This window comes from Camelus bactrianus, chromosome 24 (assembly GCF_048773025.1).
Source record: "Camelus bactrianus isolate YW-2024 breed Bactrian camel chromosome 24, ASM4877302v1, whole genome shotgun sequence".
NCBI lineage: Eukaryota > Metazoa > Chordata > Mammalia > Artiodactyla > Camelidae > Camelus > Camelus bactrianus.
The window spans coordinates 851,756-876,631 of record NC_133562.1 but is presented as its reverse complement, the minus strand read 5'-3'; the positions used below and the strand labels follow the sequence as shown (position 1 = coordinate 876,631).

Sequence of the window (24,876 nt, the reverse complement as noted above, 5' to 3'; positions counted from 1 at the left end):
TTCTGTAACACAACGCAGACTCCTTGCGTAAGAGTAACGTTCGTGTCCGTGTATCGCAGTGGCTGAAATGCATGGCGATCCCAGGGTGACCCCCTCCTCAGCGGTACAGGGGAGCTTGCGAGACGTCACTCAGGACTTTTCTTTGTACGCCCTCCACGTCGCGGCAGTCTTGGATGTCAGAACCTTCACTGGGACTAACCCTTTCCTTTCAGACACACGCACGCACGCACACAACACTGAAATTATTTTTATTTAGTGTTATCCATCTCCGTTGCTAATGGAGGCAGACTAAAATTATTCCTCGTAATTATTTCCCAGTTCTTTTAGCAAGCCTATGCAAATTCTAGCCAGGCTCGGGCCGAGTGCTGAGCTCCAGCTAGAGAAGCTGTCCTGGCTGACTGGGCAGTTAAGATTTCACCTGATCATTTCTTTACTTGCGTGTGTATCTTTGTTTGAGACAATGGTATGGTGGCTGTGACTTTTAAAAAGCGTTTATCATTTAGAAACATGTTGAAATAAAACAGTGTGGTGTCAGCTGCTGTAAAATAACGAAGGCGAGAGACAAGGGCATGAGGTTCAGTTAAAAGAAAATGGTCAAAAGAAAAGAAATGGCCCTGCCTTGCTAAACGTGGAAGCCACCCCGTGAGTCCCGGGCAGGGGCAGTTACCTCTCTGCTCCTGCAAATGTCATGTTTTCCCGAATGAAAAGCAAGCAAGCGCAGCCGCGTCCCAGGAATTCCCCACGAAGGTCTGAGAACTCCTCATTGGTACTCACAGTTCCTTTTTCCTTTTTTCAGAGAAGCCCCCCCACTTATACAAGCATCAGGCCCCACAGTACTTGGGTCCACCCTTAGAAGGAATCGTGAGTCTCTAAGAAAAGCGCCAACTCCAGTTTCTTTCCCGGCAAAGTCTCCTCTGATTCTTGGGAGGGGGCATCGGCTGTTTCCTGGAGGGGGCGCCCCAGACCCCTCCGCACAGACCAGGGATAGAAGCGGGTGCTTCCCGGGGTGGGAAGGGGTGTACGTCCTCTGACAAAGCGCTTTGTGAAAACGTACGTCACTTCTTCTCTGTTTAGCCGCTAAGGTAGTGTCATCTGCTGCCACAGCACTGCGACGCTGATTTGGGTAATTTTGGGAGTGTGCCTTCATCAAGCCACCTTTACAGAGATGGGTGAGTTCCCTTTTCAAAGGCTGCTGGGGCCACACTGGATGGAGCTGAGCACTGTGTGCAAACCAAAATCCTGGCTCGCACTTAGTTTCTAAACTCTTCGCAGCAAATCACTATCCCTAACGAGTGTAGTTTTGAAGGTTTCTTTCTTGTGTTCTTAGCGCTTCTGGGCCAGACTTGTCAACATGTCTATTCATAATCACGGCTCACCTAGAAAATGTAAAAGACAGTGGCCAAGACGGAACTGAGTGTGTAACAAGTGTGTGTATTCACGGCTGAGGCGTCCGTTCTGCCAGTTGAGTTGCTGAGCACCGAGAAGTCTAGATTCCTACTTGTGTTTACAGTTGACGGCTGTCATTAACCTATGAGCTGTCGTTTCATTCTGGAGGACTTCCTGGCAGGACAGGAGCGATGAGATGCAGGCCTGGCACCGTGTGGAGGGCGACCTCCACCAAGAAGGATTCACATGTTCCCTGCAGATTTTTGGCAGCTTCCTTGTACATTTAACTTTCAGGAGATGGAAACACACGTGTGTTCTTAGTTGTCACTTTTTCACATTTCAGGAATTCTTCGATCACGTGAAGAAACTGTGGGATGACGAAGGCGTGAAGGCGTGCTTTGAGAGGTCCAACGAGTACCAGCTCATCGACTGCGCTCAGTAGTGAGTCTGCCCCCGACCCCGGCAGGGGCCGCGCCCTGCCTGTGCCGCCCCCCCCGGATTCCCGAAGTTTCCTGGGTGCGGGGAACGAACAGGGAGCGGCTCCCGAGAGAAATAACTTTCAGAGTGAGACGTGTCTCGTAGAGGGGAGCCGAGAGCCCAGCAGCGGTCCTTCTCGGGGAGGACCCGGAAACGGCTGTGCCCGGTGCACCCGGGTCTCTGTTTGCAGGCCTGTTCGTGGTTTGCCTTCTGCAGAGTTCCAGGTGTATTTGTAAATTGCGGTGAACTTAGGTGTTCGTTGTTATATTTTAATTTGGGAGCAGGGGCTTTCAAGTTACAATTTAAAATAATAGCAACATCTCCAGTCAAGCCAAGCTCTTGCTTGAAGCAATGAGGTCAGCCCACACGCAAGGCAGCCTAGAGCCCCAGCGCACCCTAGCACGTCGCAGTACTTGCACACGCCACATACATCCACGTGCTGCATTAACATAATAGCAAGCGTCTGATGAAAACCTGAGAGACGAGAAGTAAGGACAGGGCTCTGGTGCCTAGGCCGGTGCAGGTTTTCCGTGAAACGCCCGCTTTCCTGTTTCCTCTTGCCGTCTTGGACTCCATCTCACCGCTGTGAGAGAGCAGCGGTCCCCAGAGAAATGTTCGTGGGGCGTTCTCCCTGTGTTTGCTCTACTGGCAGCAGTAGCCGTAGTTAAGTCCACGTCGTACGTGACTCTTCAGGCAGCAAGAAATAAGCTATTTTACACCCTAAGTCTGTAAACCCCAAACGGTCCCACTCGTGGAAGAGGCTCCGCGCGCGTCAGACCCGGGCTTCGTGACGCCGGGAGGCAGGTCTGCAGTGCGGGGGGCTGACGCTGCGCCGCAATGCTGACTGCAGGTGGGGGCACTGGTGGCCCCCGGCCCTTGCTCATTAGGGGGGCTCAGGCTCCGTTGCCTGTGACAGGCGAGGACCCGAGTGGGATGGGGTAGGGGTCCCAGGCGTGTCCCCAGCACTGACAGGTGGGAGAGGTCAGTGGCTGAAGCCCCACCGGGGAACCTGGCTTTTCCTCCAAAGGCAGCCTGTGGTTGTGGGCTGGAAGGGGGAGTTGTCAGGGTCACTGTGGCTCTGCGTGGAGGGTGAGTGGAGGCGGCAGGACCCGTGGGTGCAGTGGCGGCCGTGGAGGTGAGCCGTGGGGACACAGGGACACGGGTGGTAAGTGGGGTGAGGGAGGTGGAGGAGAGGGGTCAAGGGTGACGAGGGGGTACGTCACGGTGCTGTCGAGTGAGGCTGGAACCCAGGAGACGGTGTTGACAGGAGGACAGAGGAAGAGACCAAGCTCTGGTGCGGAGAAGCCGAGTTGAGCTGACAGGGGTCGCTGAGAGGGGTCAAGCAGTTGGATGTGGGAGCCGGGAGCTCAGACACAGTGGCGACACAGGTGTGGATGGTACCCGCCCAGTGATGGGATGGAGCCTTGAGATGTGGGAACACAGCAGGCGGGAGGAGAGGGAGAAGAGGGCGCCGAGCCCGGACCCTCAGCCCCAGGAGGCGGTTTCAGGAGCAGTGTGTGGGGAGGGAGCCCTGCGGAGGGGGCAAGAGGCCCTCTGGGCCCAGGTGGTCTTGGGAGGACTCGACCTCCCCTCCTCCTCTCCACGGCCCAGGACTGGCCACAGCCCCTCAGCCCGCAGGCCCCGGGGAGCTGCGGCCGAGACGCACCCCGACCTGCCCCACACACCCCGATGACCACCGAGCGCCTCGGCGATCCTCCCCTAAAGACACCCTTTACTAAGAAGACTCTAATTAACCAGAACAGCGTTTGGAGGTGGGCAGGTGTAGCTCCAGGGTAGAGTGCGTGCTTAGCAGGCACAAGGTCCTGGGTTCCGTCCCCAGTACCGCCATTAAAACAAATAGATAAATGAATAGAAACTGCCACTTTAAAAAAAAAATTTTAAAGATAAATTTTTTTTAAAAAAAGGGATTTTTCAGAGCTGGAGTCTCTGAAGCAACTCTTGAGTCAGAAGCACCAGCCCTCCTGTTCCTGCCACCAGGCGCTACCACCTCTCACCCCTGTCGCTGCCCAGCCGGCTGCTCCGTAATCCGCAGGCCAGACCCAGGGAAACGGGGCGGATGGGTTTGCTAACAGCCAGGCAGCCTGGTCCCCATCCAGCCTTGTCCCCGCCACACGGCACAGTCAGCGGCCCCTCTGCATCCCTGAGCAGGGGCTGCGGGGAGGGCGTGGGCACTGCCCGGTCCAACGCCACCGCTGAGCTGGCTGGAGGAGCGTGGGAACAGTCACTATTGTGAGCTTTATGTGTTGCGCTTTTGGTAAAAATGAGTGTCTCTGCGGCATCAAACAAGCTGAGCACATGACCAGAGACTGTATTTCATCCCGTTCCCACTGCGAAAATTGAGAACAACCCTAGCTGTGTTATCCCCCAAATGCACTTCCTCTAAGTCCTAATAATGCGTGATTCTGTAGTCATGGAAACAGCTATTTTGGGAGAAGGGAAGTCGGAGAAAATTGGATCTTTAGCGCAGGATGGTACAATCAGACTTGGCTTAATCTGACTTGAAACTGTAGCTCAGAGGGTGGGTTCTGCTGCTGCGCACACGCACACGTGTGTCTCCGTGATCCTCACCGTCAGGGTACCTCTGTTTACATAATGGGAGTAGAAGACACTCCCTGAGGGAGAGAACATGCCAGAAAAGAGAGGAGCAGGGCAAAGGCGAAGTGACTCCCAGCACGCCCCACAGCTGCCCTCTGCTGCCGGCAGAAGCGTGGGGGCCACGTCCTTCCTCTCACCCCGGTCTGAGTCTCACAGCTCCCCAGTCCTTGAACCTGAGCTGTCAGGACAGTCCAGATAAACTGGGAGTTCGAGATTTGCAGCTACTAACTACTGTGTGTAAAACAGACGAACAGCATGGTCCCACTGTACAGCACAGGGAACTGTATTCAGTGCCTTACAATAGCCAATAATGAAAAAGAATATGAAAAGGAATATACATATATAGCTGAGTCACTATGCTGTACACCAGAAACTGGCACAGCATTGTAAATCAACTATACTTCCATTTTAAAAAAATAATAATAAATAAGTTAAAATTGAAAAGAAAAGTTTAACAAACATTATGTGAGCTTCAGATGTGTGCCAGGCACTGCCACACAGTAGATTTTGAAGATGACAGTGGCTCCAAGCTTATAAAAAGTGAATTTTCACAAGGCCACCCATTTTCTCAGATTCTGAAGTCACTCTCTTCAACTTTCCATTTCTGTCTAATTCGTCTCATGAACCCGGTTTGCAAGTGACAGGCAGGACAGCTTGGTTCTGCACAGAATGCCTCAAGGGTCAGGACACATCAGGATAAATCACAGAAGAGGGAGAATGTTTGTAAATCATGTATCTGATAAATTACTTGTATCCAGAATATATAAAGAACTCTCTTACAAAGCAATAATAAAAAGATAAATAATCCAGTTTTCAGGCGAGCAGAGGATCAGAAGAGACATTTCCCCAGTAAGATACGAAAGTTACCAACAAGCCTGAAAAGACGTTTGGCACCGTCAGCTGCTGGGGAAACGCAAACCGAAACCCTGGTGAGGCACCACTTCACAGCCACCAGGATGGCTAGACTCAAAAAGTCAGGGATAAACAGATGTTGGCGAGGACAAGGTAAAACTGGGGCGCTCATACACTTCTGGTGGGAATGTGAAATGGTGCAGCCCTTGTGGAAGACAGCCTGGTGGTTCCTGGAAAAGTTAAACCTAGGATTACCATGTGACACGGCGGTCCCTCGGTGTGTACCCAAGAGAACTAACTGAAAACATAATCTACCCCCCCGAAACTTCAAGACAATGCTGCGGAGGCCATCCAGCATGAGAAGCACATGATTTCAGATTTCGCAGTCTCACTTTCCTTTTTAAAATCAGCTTAAAGAGAAAAGGGGAGAAAAGGAAAAACAAAAATGCTGATTCAAAATAGAATTCCCGTATGTTTTAATCTCGCTGAACAGTCGTCTTTATGGAAACTGGCAGGTAACGTTATAGCTGTTAGTTCCCTCGGACCCAGAGCTGCTCTCCCCCAGGAAGCGCCTGACACGGTGGCGTCTCATCAGACAGTTGCTGATGAGTAGCTGAGTCTCATCAGGCTGTTCCAGCTCTCCATTCCAGACGGGTGACTGTTCCACGGCTGGATGGTCACGGGGCATCAGTGTCCACCGCTGTGCCTGGAACACAGCCCCGCACACAGTAGGTGTTCAAAAAGCCTCTGAAACCAACAGACTTTTAGGTCATACCTGTTCTTTCCCTGCTCTGTCTACTGTTTCCAGTCTGCCATCCTCACGTATACGGATTAATCTCTCTACAAAGCTCAGATACAGACACAGTACGTGTTCACAGCAGCGTTATTCAAAACAGCCAGAAAGCGGAAACAACGCCAGCGTCCACCGTGTGACGTCTGGGAGACGCAGCGTGTCTGTCCGCGCGGCGGGCGGACCCCCACGCAGCCTTCACAGAACGGAGCTCCGGGTCCTGGCCCTGCGTGGCCTCCCTTCCAGCAGGAGTCTTCACTCAGAGAAAACTGTCGCAGTAAACCGAACGGTACACAAGCTCTCCCCTCCTCCCAGTAAACGGCGAGGACGTGTTCACACATCAGGAAGTGTAATTAAAGCCTTTAAAACAGGATTGAGGAAGTAAGGAGGGTGCCCTTTGGTGATTTCACATCAAAGAAAGCTTTCAAAAAAGGGAGAAAGCACAGCCTGCCGTAGGTTAGTACAGGCGCCAGTGGTGAGAGTTAAATCCCTTCCTCACGCCGGACTCCGCTGGTTACATAATAGTTAGACCCCATGATATCAACGGAGAGCTGCCTTTCAGATCCAGGCTTCGTTCTGTGCTTGTGTGCACGTACCTGAGGAGATCCAGGTTCCGTCTGCTCCCTGACAGTTTCATTCCTAGGACAGCGGTTCAGCGCACGGCGGGCCAGGGTTTCCTGCTCTGTCATGTGTCGGGGTGACCCTCGAGTGTTGGGCATTATTTCTGCGAAGAGGGGATGAAAGATTCATCGTACCAGCTCCCCAGGGCTAAGAAAGAAACCGCTCTGCCATGACTCTGCTAAGACGTATGCAGTGGCTAAATATATCTTCTAAGATTCCTCTGGGGCGGATAATCGAGGTGGAGCCGCTGCCCATGATGCACACTTTAACATTATTAGGTAAAAAGGAGAGCTGCTGTCACCGACACTTCCACCAGTCATGTGTGAGCTTCTTCGCAGTTTCACGTCTTCGCCAAGGCACACTATTTTGAGACTAGGTGCAAAGTAGCGAACTTTCAAAATGTCACCTGGACAGTCGGAAGGGACAGACAGCTACTGAGCAGATCAACACAAATAAATACACAGATACAAACGTGGGAAGTGAGGGGGAGCGCTGAGAGAGAAACTGGGGCAAAACATTTCAAAACCCCTAGAAAGCTGCCTATAAGAATTCAGTAATATTTTAACATGCAATAAAGTAATTTTCTTGTCTGCTTTTTTTTGCCTTTACGTTTAGCAAATGATTCTTTTCCAGTGAATTCAAGCCACAGGTCCTCCGTAAGTATCTCCAGTTTCATCTTTTGTGTTGATTTAAAGAAAGGTAGGAACGAATAGGCCACAGGTACCAAATTGTAGCATATTTTTCTTCCACCATTTTATGATATAACTAACTAACCGGTTGGACTTGCAGCTTTCTAGAACCGTCTGCACTTCACTAAAAACGTTCTGACAGTCCTAAAAACAAAACCTTTCTACTTTGGCAATGGGCTGTATGCTCTTTTTCACACCATGAAGAGAGACCAGAGGTTCTTCTGTGCCACCAGACTGGTCATGGGACCAAAGTCTCCCTTGATAACCTTGCATGCTCCCAAAGCAGTCTCCCCTTTCCTAGAGACACGAAAAGGGAACCATAATCCTGTTTGCGTGTTTTCATTGTTCCTAAAGGGGGTACTAGGCGCTGAAGCCCGCACCTCCTGCCTGGTAAGCAGGCGCTGTGCCGCCGAGCCGCTGAGCTGTGCCCTCCCCCTGGAAGCAGGACACTCTGACCTGACCCTGAAGCGTGGCCCTCAGCAGAAGGCAGGGTGTGGGTGCAGGAAAGAGGCTGAGTCCTAAGAATCCGAAGGAAGAACTTGGCGCGGAGGTGCTGCTGTTTAGTGAGTAGGAGGTCTTGGGGAGGACAGCGCAGTCGGGGGAGGAGGCCTTGCCCCCAGCTCTCCAGGGTCAGGGGGCCCACAGGTACGCTGGGCTCAGAGAAAAGCCAGAGAGGACTGGTCTTCTGTCCCTGTTAACTGACTGGCCCCCGTTGTTTTATTACTGGTCCCGCCGCATCCATGGAGCCTGCTCCACACACTCAGCAGGTGTGGCCCTGGCCAATGGCTCAGGTCTGGTGCTTCAGTCTTCCTGCCTGTGAGCTGGAGCTGCTGATAGTATCTACCCCCTGGGGCTTGTGAGGACGTGATGGGTTCACGGGAAGCGCCCAGAACAAGCCAGCACGCCCACACTGAATAAACGTAGTTGTCGCTGCCCTCACAGTCTGTCAGACCCTCTCACCCAATTAGACTTTGTCACGAAGCGAAACTGGACCAGGCCAGGGGCCCAAAAGAAAGGGTGGCTCAGGTGGCAGGTGAGCCGCACAGGGGCTGTAGGCCCTCTGAGCTCCACTTCAGACAGATTTCTTTCCTCTCTTGGTTTTTTTATATTCTGTTTCTAGAAATGTCTCATGTGAAGAAAGAGTTCTGCTTTAGGGTAAGAAAGTAATCTTGGCGAAGCATCTAACTAGGGTCCTGTCCTGGCGCCTCGGCCACAGGTCAGTGCAGCCAAGCTTCAGTGGATACACATGCCTGCTGCATGTGGAGGGCTTGCTGGTTACACGGCGGGAAGGGAACAAGACTGTTCTCTGCTGTCACGTGGCTCACATAACAGGTACCCGCGGGCGGTGCCAGGAGGCCTGCCCTGTGTGCTGTGCAGACGTGCCTGCAGGGGCAGTGTGGAGGAGGGAGTCCTGGGAGGCTTCACGGAGGAGGCAGCTTTTGAGCAGACGTAGGATTCAGTAGGCAGAGGTTCGCGAGGTAGAGCCCAAGCAGCAGGACAGTGTGCAGAGGGAGGACCATCCCGTCTCATCCACGGTGACAAAGTGACACAAACGATGCTTCCGTCTGGCTTGACTGGCACCAGGGGAGGGGCAGAAAAGGGAGGGTGGGAGCCGTGTCTGCCAGGTGCCTTTCTGCCCAGGTTTTAGAGGAAGAGAGTGCTACAACCAGAACTGTGCTTTATGGAAACGCAGGTGACAACAGCACCACTGGCGAATTATCACAGGAGACCCAGAGGGACGGGGAAACTGCGTTAAAACTACAGCAAACAAAATTACGCTCAGAATTCATGTTCAGCCCAGCTCACTGGGGCGGGCTGGGCCTTTATATGCCGTTACTGCTCTTCGGGAGGAATGTTTCTAGAAGGCGAGGGCCCGCACGCTGAGGGGTGCCCGGCGCAGTGGCAGCGGGCGCCGGCCCGGTGCCTCCCAGCCTCTGCCTGCGTAACGCAGCCTGACAGATCAGCCTGTCAGACTGAAATGGGAGTCAGGGTCCTTGGATAGTTATAAAACACCAGACAGAGTCCTATCGGCAAAAGATGTCTTTTCACTAAGGATTCAGTGGAGGATTTTTGGATGGCGGTTGCTGGCAAGTCACCCACAAGCCGAATCGCCGCGGTGTAAGTGTCTTTTCACCAGTCCGCCGTCGGGGAGGTACTTTCACCCCCTGCAGCCCACCTGTCCTCAAAGACCGCGAGGCCGGTCAGCGATCAGCCTTCGTTCTGCTTCGTTGTTAACGCATGAAGGGCCCAGGTTCCCCGGAAAGCGGACGTCGCCAGTGCGGACGGAGAGGGCTGCGGTCCGCACACCTGGGGGCGGACACTCAGGCCGCCAAAGTCTGACTTTGGGCACTTTTTATGAGCAGCGCCGGACCATCCTTCCGTGTCTAAGGAGGTGTGCGGACACGCCTCTCTGTGCGTTTACTCATGTTTCAGTACCGTAACCACCGCGGGGAACTCGGCCAGGACAGCGCGCGTCCGGGTCCGCGCGCCAGCGTCCGCGCGGCGGCGCGCAGGTCCGCGCGGGGCGGTCGGAGCCCCGCCCCCGGCGCTGTGCGTCCCGCGGGCCCCGCCCCGGGTGCCGTGCGCCCCGCGGGCCCCGCCCCAGCGCCGGGCGTCCCGTGGAGCCCCGCCCCAGCTCCGCGTGTCACGTGGCCCTCGCCCAGGCGCCGGGAGATGACGTCACCTCCCGCGCCTCGCCCAGGAGAAGCAGGAAGTGGGACCAAAACAAAGGAGCGGCGGCCAGAAGCGAACTCCCGGTTCCTTCCTCCTTCCGCGCCCACCTCGGCCCTGGCCGACGACCCCGAGGAGCCGTCCGACCATGTCCAACATGGAGAAACACCTGTTCAACCTGAAGTTCGCGGCCAAAGAACTGAGCAGGAGTGCCAAAAAATGCGACAAGGAGGAAAAGGCTGAGAAGGCCAAAATTAAGAAGGCCATTCAGAAGGGCAACATGGAAGTTGCGAGGATTCACGCCGAGAATGCGATTCGCCAGAAGAACCAGGCGGTGAATTTCCTGAGAATGAGTGCGCGGGTCGATGCGGTGGCCGCCAGGGTCCAGACGGCCGTGACGATGGGCAAGGTGACCAAGTCGATGGCCGGTGTGGTGAAGTCGATGGACGCGACGCTGAAGACCATGAATCTGGAGAAGATCTCCGCCCTGATGGACAAGTTCGAGCACCAGTTTGAGACGCTGGACGTGCAGACGCAGCAGATGGAAGACACGATGAGCAGCACGACGACGCTGACCACCCCCCAGAACCAGGTGGACATGCTGCTGCAGGAGATGGCCGACGAGGCCGGCCTCGACCTCAACATGGAGCTGCCGCAGGGCCAGACCGGCTCGGTGGGCACCAGCGTGGCCTCGGCCGAGCAGGACGAGCTGTCCCAGAGACTGGCCCGCCTGCGGGACCAGGTGTGACCGCAGGACCCGCGCTGAGGCCGCGGCGCATCGGAAGAGACACCCTACACCAGAAATTCGCAGCGTGCCGGAATGCTGAACTGCCCTCTACTGAAGACTGTTCTACCCAGGCTCTCTCCACTCCTGACGGGATTCTGAAGTTCTGTATAGCTTGTGATGATCTGTATTTTTATAGCTGCCTTCTAACAGAACTAGTTAACTTGGTGTGTATGAATGTTTCTCCAAAATTTGGTCAAAACTCTAATTCCTGGGAATTCAGTTTTCTGCCCGAATTATAAAAATTGAAGGGGTGTGTGTGAGTGTGTGTGTGTGTATTATAACTGATAATATCTAGAGTTGACAGGTGGTGATTACTTAGATTGACTACAGGGCTGTCAACACCTCATCCGCGACCTTATTTAAGGACAGTGCTATTCTGCGCATCTTTTCTTTTTTGGCATCAAATCGAGAGTACAGTTGACTATTAATCTGTTCTCATAACTTACACTAAAATTACCCTAGGACTTTCTTGCATAATACTCTCTTACTGTCTGCGTTATATAAATTCTTCATGTGGTAGTTGTCATTTTAATAACGGGGGAAATGCCATGTAACATCCACTTATTATAAGAGGAAATTATTCATTTATGTTAAGATTTACAAAGTTTAACATGGGACTTTTTTTTCAAGGGAACTTTTCTAATAAGTTTCTAGTTATTTTCCTATTTAATACTTTAATTGGGCTTCTTATAAGGTACGCTGCTTAGCATGGCAGTCATGTTACTCACTTTAACATTGCCAAAGAGCTGTTGATTGAGGAAGCCCTGGGACTGTGTGTGCGCATAGGTTTTGTTTTGATCTTAATCAAAAATAGAAATAAAATTAGAACTGCATTTTAGGGCCTAATTATTTGCATTTCTTATTTTGTCTTAAAGCAACACTTTTAAAACCTTTCCTTCACTGGAAGATTTCTCCATGAGAGAATTATTTCAGATAATTAAAAATATTCCTCCAAGTCCTTTGAGAGATTCGTCACCAAGTATTCACCATTATAACACTCTCCTGTGTTAGTGCGCGTGTTTAAGGGGGAGAAAACGAAGAGGTTTGTGCAGATGCTGACCGAGCCTCATACTAAGTGTCATTCTGACTGGATGCTGTTCCAGAGTTTTCCGTAAGGCACACCTGTCAGATGTCAGCCGCAAATCTTTCTAAAACTTGTCCTTTTTTGGTGTCTCCTGTGATTCACATGGTTGCACGGAGACAGCTGTGTGTGAATACAGCGTGAGCCCCACCCCCTCTTCAGACTGGAAAAAAATAATTACAACCTGAAAATTAGCTTAGTGTTGATCGTTTGGTAAATCGAGGACCCTTTTATAGCGCAGATACTCCCAACAAAACTAATCTATTTTGTGAGGTTAAACAAAGCTTGTATATGCTTGGACTTTCTTAAATATGATCATTTCAAACTATATGAATGTACCTTTCTATGAAACATAAATATTTTCAAAAGCATACCAAGCCCACGAGTTATTTCCTCACTTTTGCAGTTGTTGAAATGCTGAAATGGAAGCCATAGAACTTTGTCAAATAGGTCATTTTACATTGCATGTTACTGCACATGAGTGCACATCCTGTTTAAAAAGCTATTGAAGGAAGAAGAATTCAGAGGTAGATTTGGTTCAGAAATCGTGGTGGATTCCCAGACTCACCCTTAGCAACCGGAATGTCTGTCTGGTTAGCACGGTATTTACATGCATATTTTAGACGACTAAGTTGTTATTTCTTTGCTGTAATAGTTTGTTTCTTCACGAGAACAGGATTCTTCCTCACATTGATACTTCCAGGCTAAGGAGAGAATTTACTGAGGATCCAGAGAGATGGTTCATCTTCCATGCAACCACTGGTGCAGTGTTTACTCTTACCTTCTCTTTTTATTTTTCTGCCTTCAAATGCGGTTTCCAGATGGATTTAGAGCGTACTTTTAGTCTGTGCCGTGGACTGTTGAGTTTGTCTCAGGCCACATGGTGAGTGCACTACTGGAGGGCTTTCTTACTGAAGCTGCTGCTCCTGAAGGAGTGTCGATGCGCGTTCACCTCTCAGGTGGGGGCCCCCTGCGGTCTTTGATTTGGAGAGCCACCTGGACTGAGCCCCATCCTGACAATCTTATTAACTGAACGTGGCCTCAGGTCAGCCATGCTCACCTTGTTAGCAGAGGGGAGGCACTGCGTGTCCCAGATCTCATCTGCAGTGAGCATGACACCCTCATGGAGGTGTTTCTGTGGCCAAAACCCAGAGCTCAGGGCCTTGAGGGGTTTGGCAAAAAAATGAGAGCCCTCGGACATTAACCAAACAGGCTCCTGTCTTGTCTTTCTTTCTCTTTTAATCAACTGATTGGAATGAGCAGAATTCCTGCCTGGTTTTCCTGGGTTCCTTTCCCTACAACTAGGTGGTACATTCCATCTGGAGCAGGATCAGGGTGTCGGAGTCACGATTCCTGGGCCTGGTCGGGGGGCCCAGCTCAGCGGGCTCCAGGCTGGGTCTCCAGCATGGATGCCCACCTGCCCTGGGCGCCCTCCCTCCGTGAGTGCACGGAGGGTGCGGTGGGCACTGGGCAGAGCCCAGTGTGCCCTCGGGAGCCCGAGTCCTTTTACTGCTCAGCGTTCCTCCAAATCCATGTCTGCACCCGCTTTTCCCATCTGTAAGCCTCCCTCCCAAAGAGTCTTTACCCAGAACTGCCGAATACAGCACAAGATTTAGACTAAAGTCTATCAGGTGCTGGCTCTATGGGCTTCCTTCCAGAAATAAAAGACGTGCTTCTGTGATAAACGGCCCTCGGTGGAGTTAGGCGAGGCCTAGGCAAACAGGAAAATGCAGAGGTGTGTGCAGGTGTGGAAGAGTTGAGACGAACACTTAGTTGGGTGCTCCTTGCACACCGCGTGTTAGACCTCGACCTATAAAGGGGGTAGATCACAGCAGAGGGCGTGGACGGCGCTAATCCAGCCGTGAACCAGTAACTGCACGGGGGGATTATAGCCTCCCTGGTGGTTAGAACTGGCTTGTTTGCCTTCTCTTATTTTTTATTATATTTCTACATCTGCATTGAGCGCACCACCAAAAGTGTACTTTCCGTCTGTCACCATGTAGTTAGTTGGCTCCCTTCACCCATTTCCCTCCCCTCTCCCCCTCTGGTAACCACGACTCTGTTCTCTGTATCTACGTGTTTGGTTTGCTCATTTATTTTTGTTTGTGTTTTGTGTTCCACACTTGAATGAAATCATATGATATTTGTCTTTCTCCATCTGATTTGTTTTACTTGGCGTAATACCCTCAAGGTTATCCATGTCACAAATGGCAAGGTTTCATCCTTTTCGTGACTAAATATTATTCCACTGTATACGTACGTCTTGGCTCCTGTAAACAGTGCTGCAGTGAACAGGGGTGCAGGTATCTTTTCAAATAGGTGTTTTCATTTCCTTTGGGTATCTTCCCCAGAGTGGCATTGCTGGTGTACAGTAGCTCAGTTTTTAGTTTGAGGAACCTCCATACTCTTCCACAGGGGCTGCACTAATTTACAGTCCCACCAGCAGTGCACGGGGGCTCCCTTTTCTCCACATCCTCGCCCACGTTGATACTTGTGTTCTCTTTGGTGATAGCAGTCTGACGGCTGTGAGGGGACATCTCACTGTGGTTCTGTTTGCACTTACCTCATGAGTAGCAGGGTTGAACCTCTTTCCACGTACCTGTTGGCCATCTGTATGTTTTCTCTGGAAAAGTGTCTACTTGGCTCTCCTGCCCATTTTTAAATCAGTCGTTTGTTCTTTTATTGCTGGGTTGCATGAGTTCTTCATGTATTTTGGATACTAGCCCCTGATCAGATACATGGTTTCCAAATGTCTTCTCTCGTTCAGCAGGCTGTTCGCTTGGCTGGCAGTCTCCTTTGCTGTGCGGAAGCTTTCTAGTTTGATGTAGTCCCATTTGTTTACTTCTAATTTTCTTTCTGTTGCCTGAGGAGACACCTCTGGAAAGACATTGTCCAAGAAAGACCAGTGTCCAAGAGCGCACTGCCTGTGCTTTCTAGGAGCTGTGTGGGTTCAGGTCTCACATTCAGGTCTTGCATCCGTTCCGAGTGGACTTTTGAGCGTGGTCTGCTTTGGTTCTCCTGCATGTGGCTGTCCAGCTTCCCCAGAGCCTGCCCCTCGTCCAGTGTATGTTCTTTGCTCCTTTGTCATCAGTTAATTGTCCATATATGTGCAGGTTTATTCTGGGCTTTCAATTCTGTTCCATAGAATTGGCTTCTTAGAACAGGGAGAGAGGGTTCAATCTGGGGCTTCCAAGAAAAAAAAACTGGAAATTACACGAAGGCCTGAAAAGCCGAAAACTCCATGGGGATCTGAGTGGAATTGAGGGTTTGGCGTCAAAAAGAATGAGGAAGAGGTGGGACAGATTGCCAAGGGCTTGGAGACCGGATTCAGGGTGGACTGTACCCTGAGGGGAGGAGCAGGACGTGAGTCATCGGGTGTCCCGTCCAGGTGACCGAGAGGACAGCCTTGGGCGGGGAGGAGGCGGCATAGTGCTTCCCGGAGCAGGCTCATCCCCCAGGGCTGCGGGGCGGGGGCTCAGGTGTACAGCGTGGTGCCGGGGGTCTGCGGAGGCCAGTCCTGGTCTGAGGACACCTCTGACGCTGCCTGGACCTCGGCCCCGCTGCGCGTGGGGACGGCCTGGTGCTCTGTCACTCTTGGTAACACTTCCCTTGTATCTTTATATCAAGGAAGTAAGCGTCACGCAGTAAACCCCAAGACCACGCTGAGAAGTTTTTTATCTGCCTTGACAGAGCTCCAGCTTATGGCATTTTTCACAAAAGAAATCATTTAAAGTGCATCCTAATGAAATTTCGCCGGTGCTTTTCTTCAGACCCAGGTGTTTAAAGGCGTTAAACAGAGTAGTTCCATCTTCCCACGGTCACGGCCCCGGCCCGGCCCCGCCCCGGCCGCAGGGGCCCTGACTGCAGTGGGGGAGCAGACGTGCGAAATGCTCCGAGTCCGTCTCAAGCAAGGCGGGTGAGGATGAAAACACTTCTGCAAATGCTAACCTCCCCAGCTGTGGCGGGAGACAGTGAACAAAGCCGAAGTATGTTGCGTTCAGCTGCTTTTCTTCTGGTGCCCGGTGGGAGCGAGCTCCCCCCCCGCTGTAAGTTGTGCGGCCCTGCCTCAGCTCTGCGGTGGGACGCAGCGCCCTGGCCGGGGCGGGAGGCGGTCTTGCTGGGTCTGTGCCCCCGCTGCCCCTGCATTTCAGGCTGCGGTGCCGGCGGGGGAGGGGATCGTGTGCCGGTGGGAGGTGGCCCCAGCGTCTGTGGTGCGGAAGCTCACAGGCACCGGGCTGGGAGCGAGGACCAGCAGCGCGTCACTTCAGACACCTGTGGTGGACAGCACAGCATCTGGGTGGGGAGGCGGGCCGTGTCCCTCTGGCCTGTGTCATGTTCACTGTCCCCAGGCCGGACCCCCCCTGGCCACAGGGACACCCCGTCCAGGTGGGCACAGGTCACTTGGAGCCTCCTGGTCCTCACGTGCATCCCCTCCTGAAGCCCCTGCCACCCCCCGGGAAGTGGTCCTCTGCTCACAGCCCCGGGCCTCTGTGTCCGTGGTGGGCGTGCCTCTCAGCCGCCTGCTCTCAGCTGCGGGAGGAGGAGGGCGTGGACAGCGTTCATCCCACAGCTACGTGGGGGCCGGCAGCACCAGGTGCCGGGAACCTGGGCCAACAAGGCAGACCCGCCCTGGGGGCCTCGCGTTTGGAGGAAGAGACAGATATTGACAAAAAATCAGTAAACAACCAATAATAAGAATAGGAGAGTTTTATGTGAGCCAAACTGAGGACTAGCCCAGAAGCCCACTTCCCAGATCACTGTGAGGAACTGCTCCGGAGAAACAGGGTTTCAGCAGTTTTATGTCTGGTCAGAACAAAGAACATTAAACAAGTCGGGGTTACATTTCTTCAAGGTTAATAAAAAAGAAAAAAACAGAACAGAACAGACCAGCAGCGTGCCCTCGGCACCCGGGGAGGGAGTCTCATCATCAAAGGAGGACCAGCACTGGCGTCCCGGGAAGGGCAGCGTTTAATCTGTATTTTTAACGTGGACCTTCTTCACTTCTGGCCAGCGTGCTCTTTTCTATAGTAGCTAAAGCAGATGTACAATGTACGTCTGATGGGCCACAGACAGGCTGTTCTAGTTAGCATCAAATTCAAGTTAACTCGTGTCTGAGCCAAAATGACTTCCCTGCACTGCAATATGTGAACCCTTCTTTAATCACAGATAAGAAACAGATAAACAACTGCATGTGAAGCTCGTCAGGCCATGGGAAGCGCTGGGAAGAGAAAGAGAGCAGGCTTGACAGGAGGAGGAGGGCCTTTGAGACAAGGTGGACGCGGCCTCTCTGCAGGCGGAGAGCGAGCATCAGCGGGGCCAGGCTCCTACAGACCCGTGTCCTTCCCTCCCTCCCTGTGTCAGTGACACATCAGGCCGCGGGGACCAGCTGCACACTCACAGCCTCCGCCAGGCCTGTGCACCGGGCTCGGCTCACACTCAGCTCTGCGTCCTCCTGGGACGGTCTTGCACTGAAGGACCATCTCCCGCCTCCCACGTTGTGCCTCATCCCCACATGGCCTCCTTGTGGAGCAGCCCCGCGAGGAGGCCCGTCCCTCCCAGGGTCTGCGCAATGGGAGAGGGAGGAGGGCAGCCTGAGGTCCGGCCCCTCATCAGGACGCTGACCTGCCGGGGAGACGCACACCCAGGACACAAGGCGGGAACTCCGGGGGCCCGTGCTGCCCCGTCCTCTGTACCTGCCCCACAGCCCGGAAGGACGTCTCGGGCACCTGTGAGCAGCTCTGGCTTTCTTTTCAGCTTCCTGGAGAGAATCGACAGCGTCAGCCTGGTGGACTACACGCCCACCGACCAGGTAGGAGGCCAGGGCCCTGGCACGCCCGGCGCTCATCTGACAGCATGCTCGGGGGGAGGTCCTCCGTGCCACCTCTCCTTGCAGGCTGTCTGTGCAGGGCTTGCGTGAGCGCGCGGTATGGTCACTGCACCCTGCGTCTTGCCCCCCGACCTGTTGCCCTCAGACTTCCAGACTGCCAGCATCGAGATGACTGTATCTGTGCAGAGGGAAGCCGCCCTCCCCTTCCTCCTGGAGCCATCCACAGAGAGACTAACCCTGGTTCCCAGCTCAGAAACTGTTCAGTCCAGGGTCACAGACCCCAAACACACTGTGGGCCACGTCCCACTTGGGGTGAGGCGGAGAAAAACGCCCACAGCACGTGTGTCAGCAGCAGAGGGGGACCTCCTGTGTCCCCGCAACCTCTGACCCCCAGGTGCCTACAGGGACTTGGAGAAGCCTGCCTGGCTCAGCTCCGAAGCCCCCAGACGCCCCTCGAGCTAGTGAACCCCAAGGAGGTTAGAGTCTCTGCTCAAACTGACCCTCCAACACTCCCAGTGTCCCTGTCCCCTGGGGGGCCTGGTGGGGCCCCTCCTGGAGGCTCTCTGCCCCCAGGGGTCCGAGCTCCTTGCTGTCCCCTGAGTCCATCCCTCTGGGAGGTGGCCCCGGGAGCTCAGAAGCACCCAGCTGATGGAGCTGTCGGGACTTCCCGATCTTGAGCTGGTCGTGCTGGTCCGTCAGAACACTTCAGGCTGAGAGGAGCGGCCCCTCCCCACTGCTGGAAGCATTGTGGGGGCGGAGGGAGGTTAACATCCCGCTGGGTTAGGTGACACGTGACAAGCGTGCAGCGTGGTCAGCTTCGTGAAGCTACGGCTCTCCCGCCTCAGGAGCACCTCGGCCTTTCCCTCAGGAGCAGGCACAGGCAGAACAGGGGGGCCCATCCACAGGCAGCCAGCATCCCGCTCAGGAAGCTCACGGCCCCTGAGCGCAGAGGGTCGCTTCTGTGGCTTCTCACCCAAGAGTGCGACCCCGAGTGGGCGGCGTCCGGGCACAGCGGCGGCTGGTGGTCGGGACGTGCAGCAGTGGGAAGCGGTCCTGAGCGGCTCGGAGAAACCCCCACAGAGGATGGCGGCGCGGCCGCTGGTCTCCGGGGCCATGTGGTCCGCGTGTCTTCCTCTGGGGACTGGGACGGCCCCGTCTGAGTTTTTACTGTCTCTTTTGCGCGGAAGGGAGTATGACTTGAACTCCCGATGACCCACGGCCCCCGGCCTGCCCCTCTGGATCGGGGTCACCGGGTTTGCTTTTCTTCCTGCCCCCAGGACCTTCTCAGGTGCAGAGTTCTGACGTCAGGGATTTTTGAGACTCGATTCCAAGTGGATAAAGTCAACTTTCAGTAAGTGTGTGGTGGAGGAGCCTCTGCGGGGATGTGGGCAGGGCCCTTCTTGCGGGTCCCCAGGCGTGGGGTCAGGGGATCGGCCTGGGCACCAGGGAAGCCGGGACAGACATCACTGCGACGCCCAGACTGCGTGCCCATCCTGAAGTCCCAGCAGGATGCGGGCGGGAGGCGTCTGAGCTGGACACGCGGAGGCCAGGCAGCGGGGGGCCTCCGGGCCAGTGGGAGGAGAGGGGCGCCCACGGGCTGCGGACTTCAGGGCAAGGGTCAGGCCTGGGGAAGTTTCGGGGTATGGGCCCCAGTCTGCGAGGTCCCCTGGGGAGCGAAGAAGGCAGCCCCTCCCTCCCCGGGTAATTGACCCCCGTGTCCCCCGCAGCATGTTTGATGTCGGAGGCCAGAGGGACGAGAGAAGAAAATGGATTCAGTGCTTCAACGGTGATTTCCACGCTCCATCTCTAGAAATGGGGATGTGCACACTCCATCCTGCCACTGTGCTTACATAGCTTTCAGTCTGCTCCCCCGTGAGACGCCCTGAGCATGAGCCCCCAGATACGCGAGCCGAGCGCCCAGAGCTCGCGCTCACCTTTGCTAGTCTGGGAGGCCCAGGGGCACCCGCCTTCCGGAAACCCTTTTTGTCTCGTGGTCCCCGAGGGGCAAGGTCCCTGGACACGTGTGCACGGGGCGGGCTCTCTCCCGGATCCGCTCTAACCGCCCTGCCTCCTTCCCCCCTCCCCACCAGATGTCACCGCCATCATCTACGTGGCGGCCTGCAGCAGCTACAACATGGTCATCCGCGAGGACAACAACACCAACAGGCTGCGCGAGTCCCTGGACCTCTTCGAAAGCATCTGGAACAACAGGTGACGAAACCATGAGGCCTGGGTCCCTCCAGGTCCGACGTGCACGCGCCTGGGTCCCTCCGGGTCTGACGTGCACACCACACCACTCACTTTCACTTCCGTCCTCCAGACACCTTCCTTCCTGGTGGTAACGACTACAGTCCGTCTCATGTGCAGATTCACCGAGGGTGGGGCTGTTCTCTGATGTAGCTCTGATCCTGCTTTGTCAAGAGAATCCATATCTCAGTTTGGGGAGCCTGAGATCACATAGGGTTCAAAGTTAGTTTTGTTTGGTTTTTAAAATTTAGGAAGTGCCCCTCGAAACTTCCACAAATAACCAGATGGTCCTGAGACCCTTCACAGTCTAGGGTCACTGTGTGTGAAGGTGGCAGCAGCGATGGCGCCTGTTAGTTACTGTCCGCCAGACACACACGCAGTGCCTCCCTGTGCAGGTGGAGGTCAGAGTTCCCTCTGAAGTGTCACCAAGGAGCACAGGAAACCGCAGCTGTTCTTGCAGGGGGTTTGGATTATCAGAAACATATTTCTCTAACAAACGTTCAGGAGCTGTTCTCAGCTCTACAGCATCAAGACAGTTAATGGTAAAGAAAGTGTGTCAAGAAATACGAGGAACTCAGGGAAATGCTCTGGAGTCATTAGAAGCGCATGCATTTATGTGTATAACACATACATACTTGCATGGATGTCCACACACCCACGTACACACACATACATGTATGCAGTCACTTGGGGAAAATGGCCACCGTGTTGGTAAATGAGAAAGGAAATTTAAAAACATCATGATCTTAGTTTTGTAAATATATGTGAGGATAGAAAAAAGACCTGTAAGTAAAAACATAAAAATTCAAATAGTATCTCTGGGTATGATTACATTTGACTTTTTTCTGTGTATTTTCTACAAGTAAAGATTCATTTTCACAAGGGGTATTTTATAACTAGAAGAAACAGGCCGTTTCCACTGGGGAGGAAGTGGATGGTGTTTCTAGTTCGTAGTAAGTTCCCCGACCACGTGTCAGCCTAACTCCGAAGTGACAGGTTCCCCTGACCACTGGTTCCTTTGACGTAATGGGCTAGAATGTGCTGGTTTGCACAGGCAACCTTGTCTCACACTGGTTCTCAACATCTATCTGCTTCCCCTTAAAGGAGACATGCCCAGACCCTCCCTCGGCTTGTCTTCTGAGGTGACAGTCCCTGACCTGGACCCTGAACCCCCGCTCGGTCCCGAGGGGCCCCCCCCCCGCCTGCTCGGAGGCAGCGGAGGGAGAACTCAGCGACCCCAGCACTCGGGCTGTCAGATGCTGCGTCGTCTGTTGTTAGAGCTTGAAGTCCTCCTGCTTGTCTGACCTTTGATTAGTAAATTACCCCACAGAAATCCGGGTGCATTTACTCATTACGTGAACCTTGGCTTTGGTGCCAGGAAAGGTGCCTCCCAGTGGAGCTGACGTTCCTCCTGCCAGTGGAGTGGGGCCTGCGGTGCTGGTGCAGCACGTGACTCCACACCCTGGACCTCGTCAGCGGGGCGGCTGCGCTGTTGTGCTCATGGGTGACGCCTGCACTGGAGGTGCCTTCTCATCCCGCGGACCCACGTGTGTTTCCTCCCCCTTCCCAGGTGGTTACGGACCATCTCCATCATCTTGTTCTTGAACAAGCAGGACATGCTGGCGGAAAAAGTCTTGGCAGGGAAATCAAAAATCGAAGATTATTTTCCAGAGTATGCAAATTACACTGTTCCTGAAGACGGTAAGATTCCAAAAGAAGCACCTGGCGATCAAAGAGAAGAATCGTTCTCAATAGCCCCATGACTATCATTCCAACAGTTCTGGTGAATCGAGGAAATTCAGTTTAGAACTGTTCTCTCAACTCCTGCCTCACCCTAAGGTCCTCGGGTACTGAAATGCCCTGGACAGTCCATCTGTAGAAATGTCATTGTGCCTTCATCCACACTGAGCAGGAGGAGGGGCAGCTCAGTGTGAACTGGGGTTTGCGGGGGAAGCTCTGCCTCGTGGGGCCCTGGGCAGGTCTGCACTGAACTGGCCCTGGGTCAGTCTCCACGTGGACCTGCCTGCTGGCCCTCCGAGGGAGGGGACGCCGCTTGTCCGAGCCACTCAGGCAGGGCCCACGAGGACCAGGCAGCAGCCGACCTCTGTCCTCAGCTGCCCGCTGCCGGCCACCATGTGGAGGCCTCTGTCTCCAGCGATGACTTTGGCCACAGCATGATGCCTTTATCGGGTGACCAGCCATCCCGGGAGACTATGGGGCCTGGGACATGGGACTTCCACGAGCTGGGAAGGTCCCATCCGGCAGGCCCGGCGGAGCTGTGAACCCATTTCCAGTGGCTGCTCTTGGGTTTTGAGTTCACCGGGGCCACCAGAGTGTGCTGACGGCAAAGTGTAACCCCACACCTCGAGGTTAATCCCAAGCTAGACAAGCGGGAGGAAAGGGGCCTTCCCAGAAACTGCAGGTAAGAAGTGAAGAGGCCCGTCACGGTCTTGGCCCTGACCTCGGCCAGCCTTGGGGCACGTCCTAGGCCCGGGTGGCTGCCCCTCGGTTGCTGGACCACCGCCCGCCCCGCAGGCCCGGGCTGCCCTCACTTTTCCTGGGAACCAGCCCCTACCCCCTCGCCCCGTCCAGTCCACTCTCTCCCTGGGAAGGTGTGAGGACAGGGGGCAGTCAGAGTGGGCACCGCGGTGATGGCAGTGGGGCTGCAGGTGCCCGAGTCCGTAGTGGGCGTGAAAGGGGCCCCCAGGGACCAGGCCAGCGGGACAAGCTGCGAGGGCCGGGGGACGGCTTCCCAGTCACTGAGCTGCTTTCACTGTACTTAACTGGAAGTTGTCCTCCCACCGCCAAAACAAAGTTTCATCAGAGCCACAGACAGTGGCTAAAATCAGTGAGGGAGAAGAGCTGAAAGGCCCGTTCCCGCCGTCAGCCTCGGCCCCCGCCTGCTCCCGGCCGTCCCATCGAGCTGCATCGGCTTCTCGTCACTTACACAAAACTCCCTTTGGTCTTCTACAGCGACACCAGATGCAGGAGAAGATCCCAAAGTCACAAGAGCTAAATTCTTCATCCGGGACCTGTTCCTGGTAAGCGGTTTCCGTACCTCCGTCTCCCTGCCACCTTAGGGTGCCCTGTTCTCTGCAGCTGGCAGATTACTTAACCTTTCCTGACCTCATTTAATCTCCCCCAAGATGATGAGAGTTGACAGAGGGTGTCGTTCCTTCATCTCACAGCCAAGCACACCGAGGCTCAGAGAGGTCAGATTCTGACTTCAGGTCACACAGCTTCACAGCAAAGACAGGCAGCCAGGGCTTGCAATTTCTTAAAAGGAAAGAGCCCTTCAGCAGAGTCTGAACCACCAGCACCCAGGACAGGGCGTGACTTCCTGAGTCCCATACGCGGAGGCTCTGGGTTAACGTGGAAGCTGACCGGCAGACATCCCCCTTTTTGAAAAAAGCGTTTTATTGTGAGATAATTTCACACTTATATAAACAGTGAAAGGACTGCACAAAGAATTCCCACATACTCCTCACCCAGACGGGCCAGTTGGCAAAATCTTGCCGTGTCTGCCGCGTCTACCTACATACTGTTTTCCTCTGGCATAACGTACGGTATGCCGCTGGCCGTGAGCGTCCTTGGCTTGAACCTAGCGGACGCCCAGACACACTGACAGGCTGGCCCACAGAGACCCCGACAGCACTTGGTGCGTGTCCCCCCGGACTGCCCGCCTTTCCGGGGCATCAGACCCTCGCCTGACTCCTGGGAGCCCCCTCTCTACCCTCTGCCCACCACGCCCGAGGGCTGCCTCTCGAATCTCGTGCTGAGACGGTATCGACAGTGAGACGTCACGTCCCCCATGTCCCCCAGGGCGGTTAGGGGAGCCCCAGGGCAGCTCAAGCTAGCGTCCCCCACAGCCCGACAGCGGGCACCTCTGCTGCGCTGACCGAGATTGTCCCTGTCAGGGCGCCCTTCTGAGGATCATAAAGTGTGAAACCCACAACATGCTTCTAACGAGAACTAGAAGTTAGTGTGGAAATCAGGCATTTAAGGACTAGAAACTGAGCTGGGCGTTCCCCGATATGAATACCCCCACCACCCTGTGCAGACCTGGGCGAGCCTTCTGGTCCCTGACGGTGGACAGTGTCTGCCTTGTACCCAGTTTGCGTGGCGGGGAAGTCAGGGCCCGGGGGTGTCGACGTAACTTTTTTCTTGTGGAGTTTGCCTGGGGCAGAGGGGCGTCCAGGGCGGCGGGGCTTGGAGCCCACGACCCGGCCTGATGAGGCAGCAGGGCAGACTGCAGAGTCAGTCATTTACCATGTTTAGTCTGGACAGGAGCATTGCCGGTGGAACACAGGCCTGAGAGGAGGCAGGAGAAGGTTGTAGGTGGAGTCCAGCCCGGCGCCAGAGCCCTCTTAACGCTGATGGTCAGCGAGGGGCCATCTTCCTAGCATTGTCCGGCACCCTCACACTCCCTGACCCTGAACTCTGCCGCCAGGGGGAGGGAGGCAGCCAGGCGAGCCGGCTGAGGCAGGACCTGCCCGGGGCCCTGAGAGGCTCGGGTCGGTCCATTTGAGGGACGATCAGCATGTTAGGAGAGTTGAGGCTGTTTGAAGTTTGCCTTCGCAGGGACCCCACCCCTGAGATCTGTGTGACTGCAGACGGGCAGCCCGGCCAGGTTCTTACCTCCAAGCCTCTTGTGGAACCTTGGGGGTGCAGGGGTCCTGGTGGGGCTGTTTCCACAGATGCTTTGCAGAGAAAGGAGTAGGGGTCAGAGGGGCACCCGTGGAAAGAGCCCCACGGGACTCTGCAGGCGTCAGACCCAGGTGTCGCAGGGCTGGTCCTCCTAAGGCGTGAGGACAGCATGACCTGCCTGCACCC

General features: G+C 54.5%; 2 protein-coding genes across 6 annotated transcripts in view; both read left to right on the top strand.

Annotated features, from left to right (window-relative positions):
* Positions 1 to 24,876, top strand: part of GNAL (G protein subunit alpha L) — a 68,802-nt gene that overhangs the window by 42,791 nt on the left and 1,135 nt on the right. For all 5 annotated transcript variants that reach the window (XM_074352374.1, XM_074352378.1, XM_074352375.1 and 2 more), the window contains 7 exons: positions 1,730 to 1,827; positions 17,724 to 17,778; positions 19,074 to 19,147; positions 19,524 to 19,582; positions 19,887 to 20,007; positions 21,614 to 21,744; positions 23,017 to 23,084. In XM_074352374.1, coding sequence (XP_074208475.1) covers positions 1,730 to 1,827; positions 17,724 to 17,778; positions 19,074 to 19,147; positions 19,524 to 19,582; positions 19,887 to 20,007; positions 21,614 to 21,744; positions 23,017 to 23,084 — 606 coding nt within the window. The remainder of the gene's footprint in view (positions 1 to 1,729; positions 1,828 to 17,723; positions 17,779 to 19,073; positions 19,148 to 19,523; positions 19,583 to 19,886; positions 20,008 to 21,613; positions 21,745 to 23,016; positions 23,085 to 24,876) is intronic.
* Positions 10,118 to 12,340, top strand: CHMP1B (charged multivesicular body protein 1B). Its single transcript, XM_074352397.1, has one exon. It carries the CDS (start codon positions 10,250 to 10,252, stop codon positions 10,847 to 10,849), a length of 600 nt encoding a protein of 199 aa, XP_074208498.1. The 5' UTR covers positions 10,118 to 10,249; the 3' UTR covers positions 10,850 to 12,340.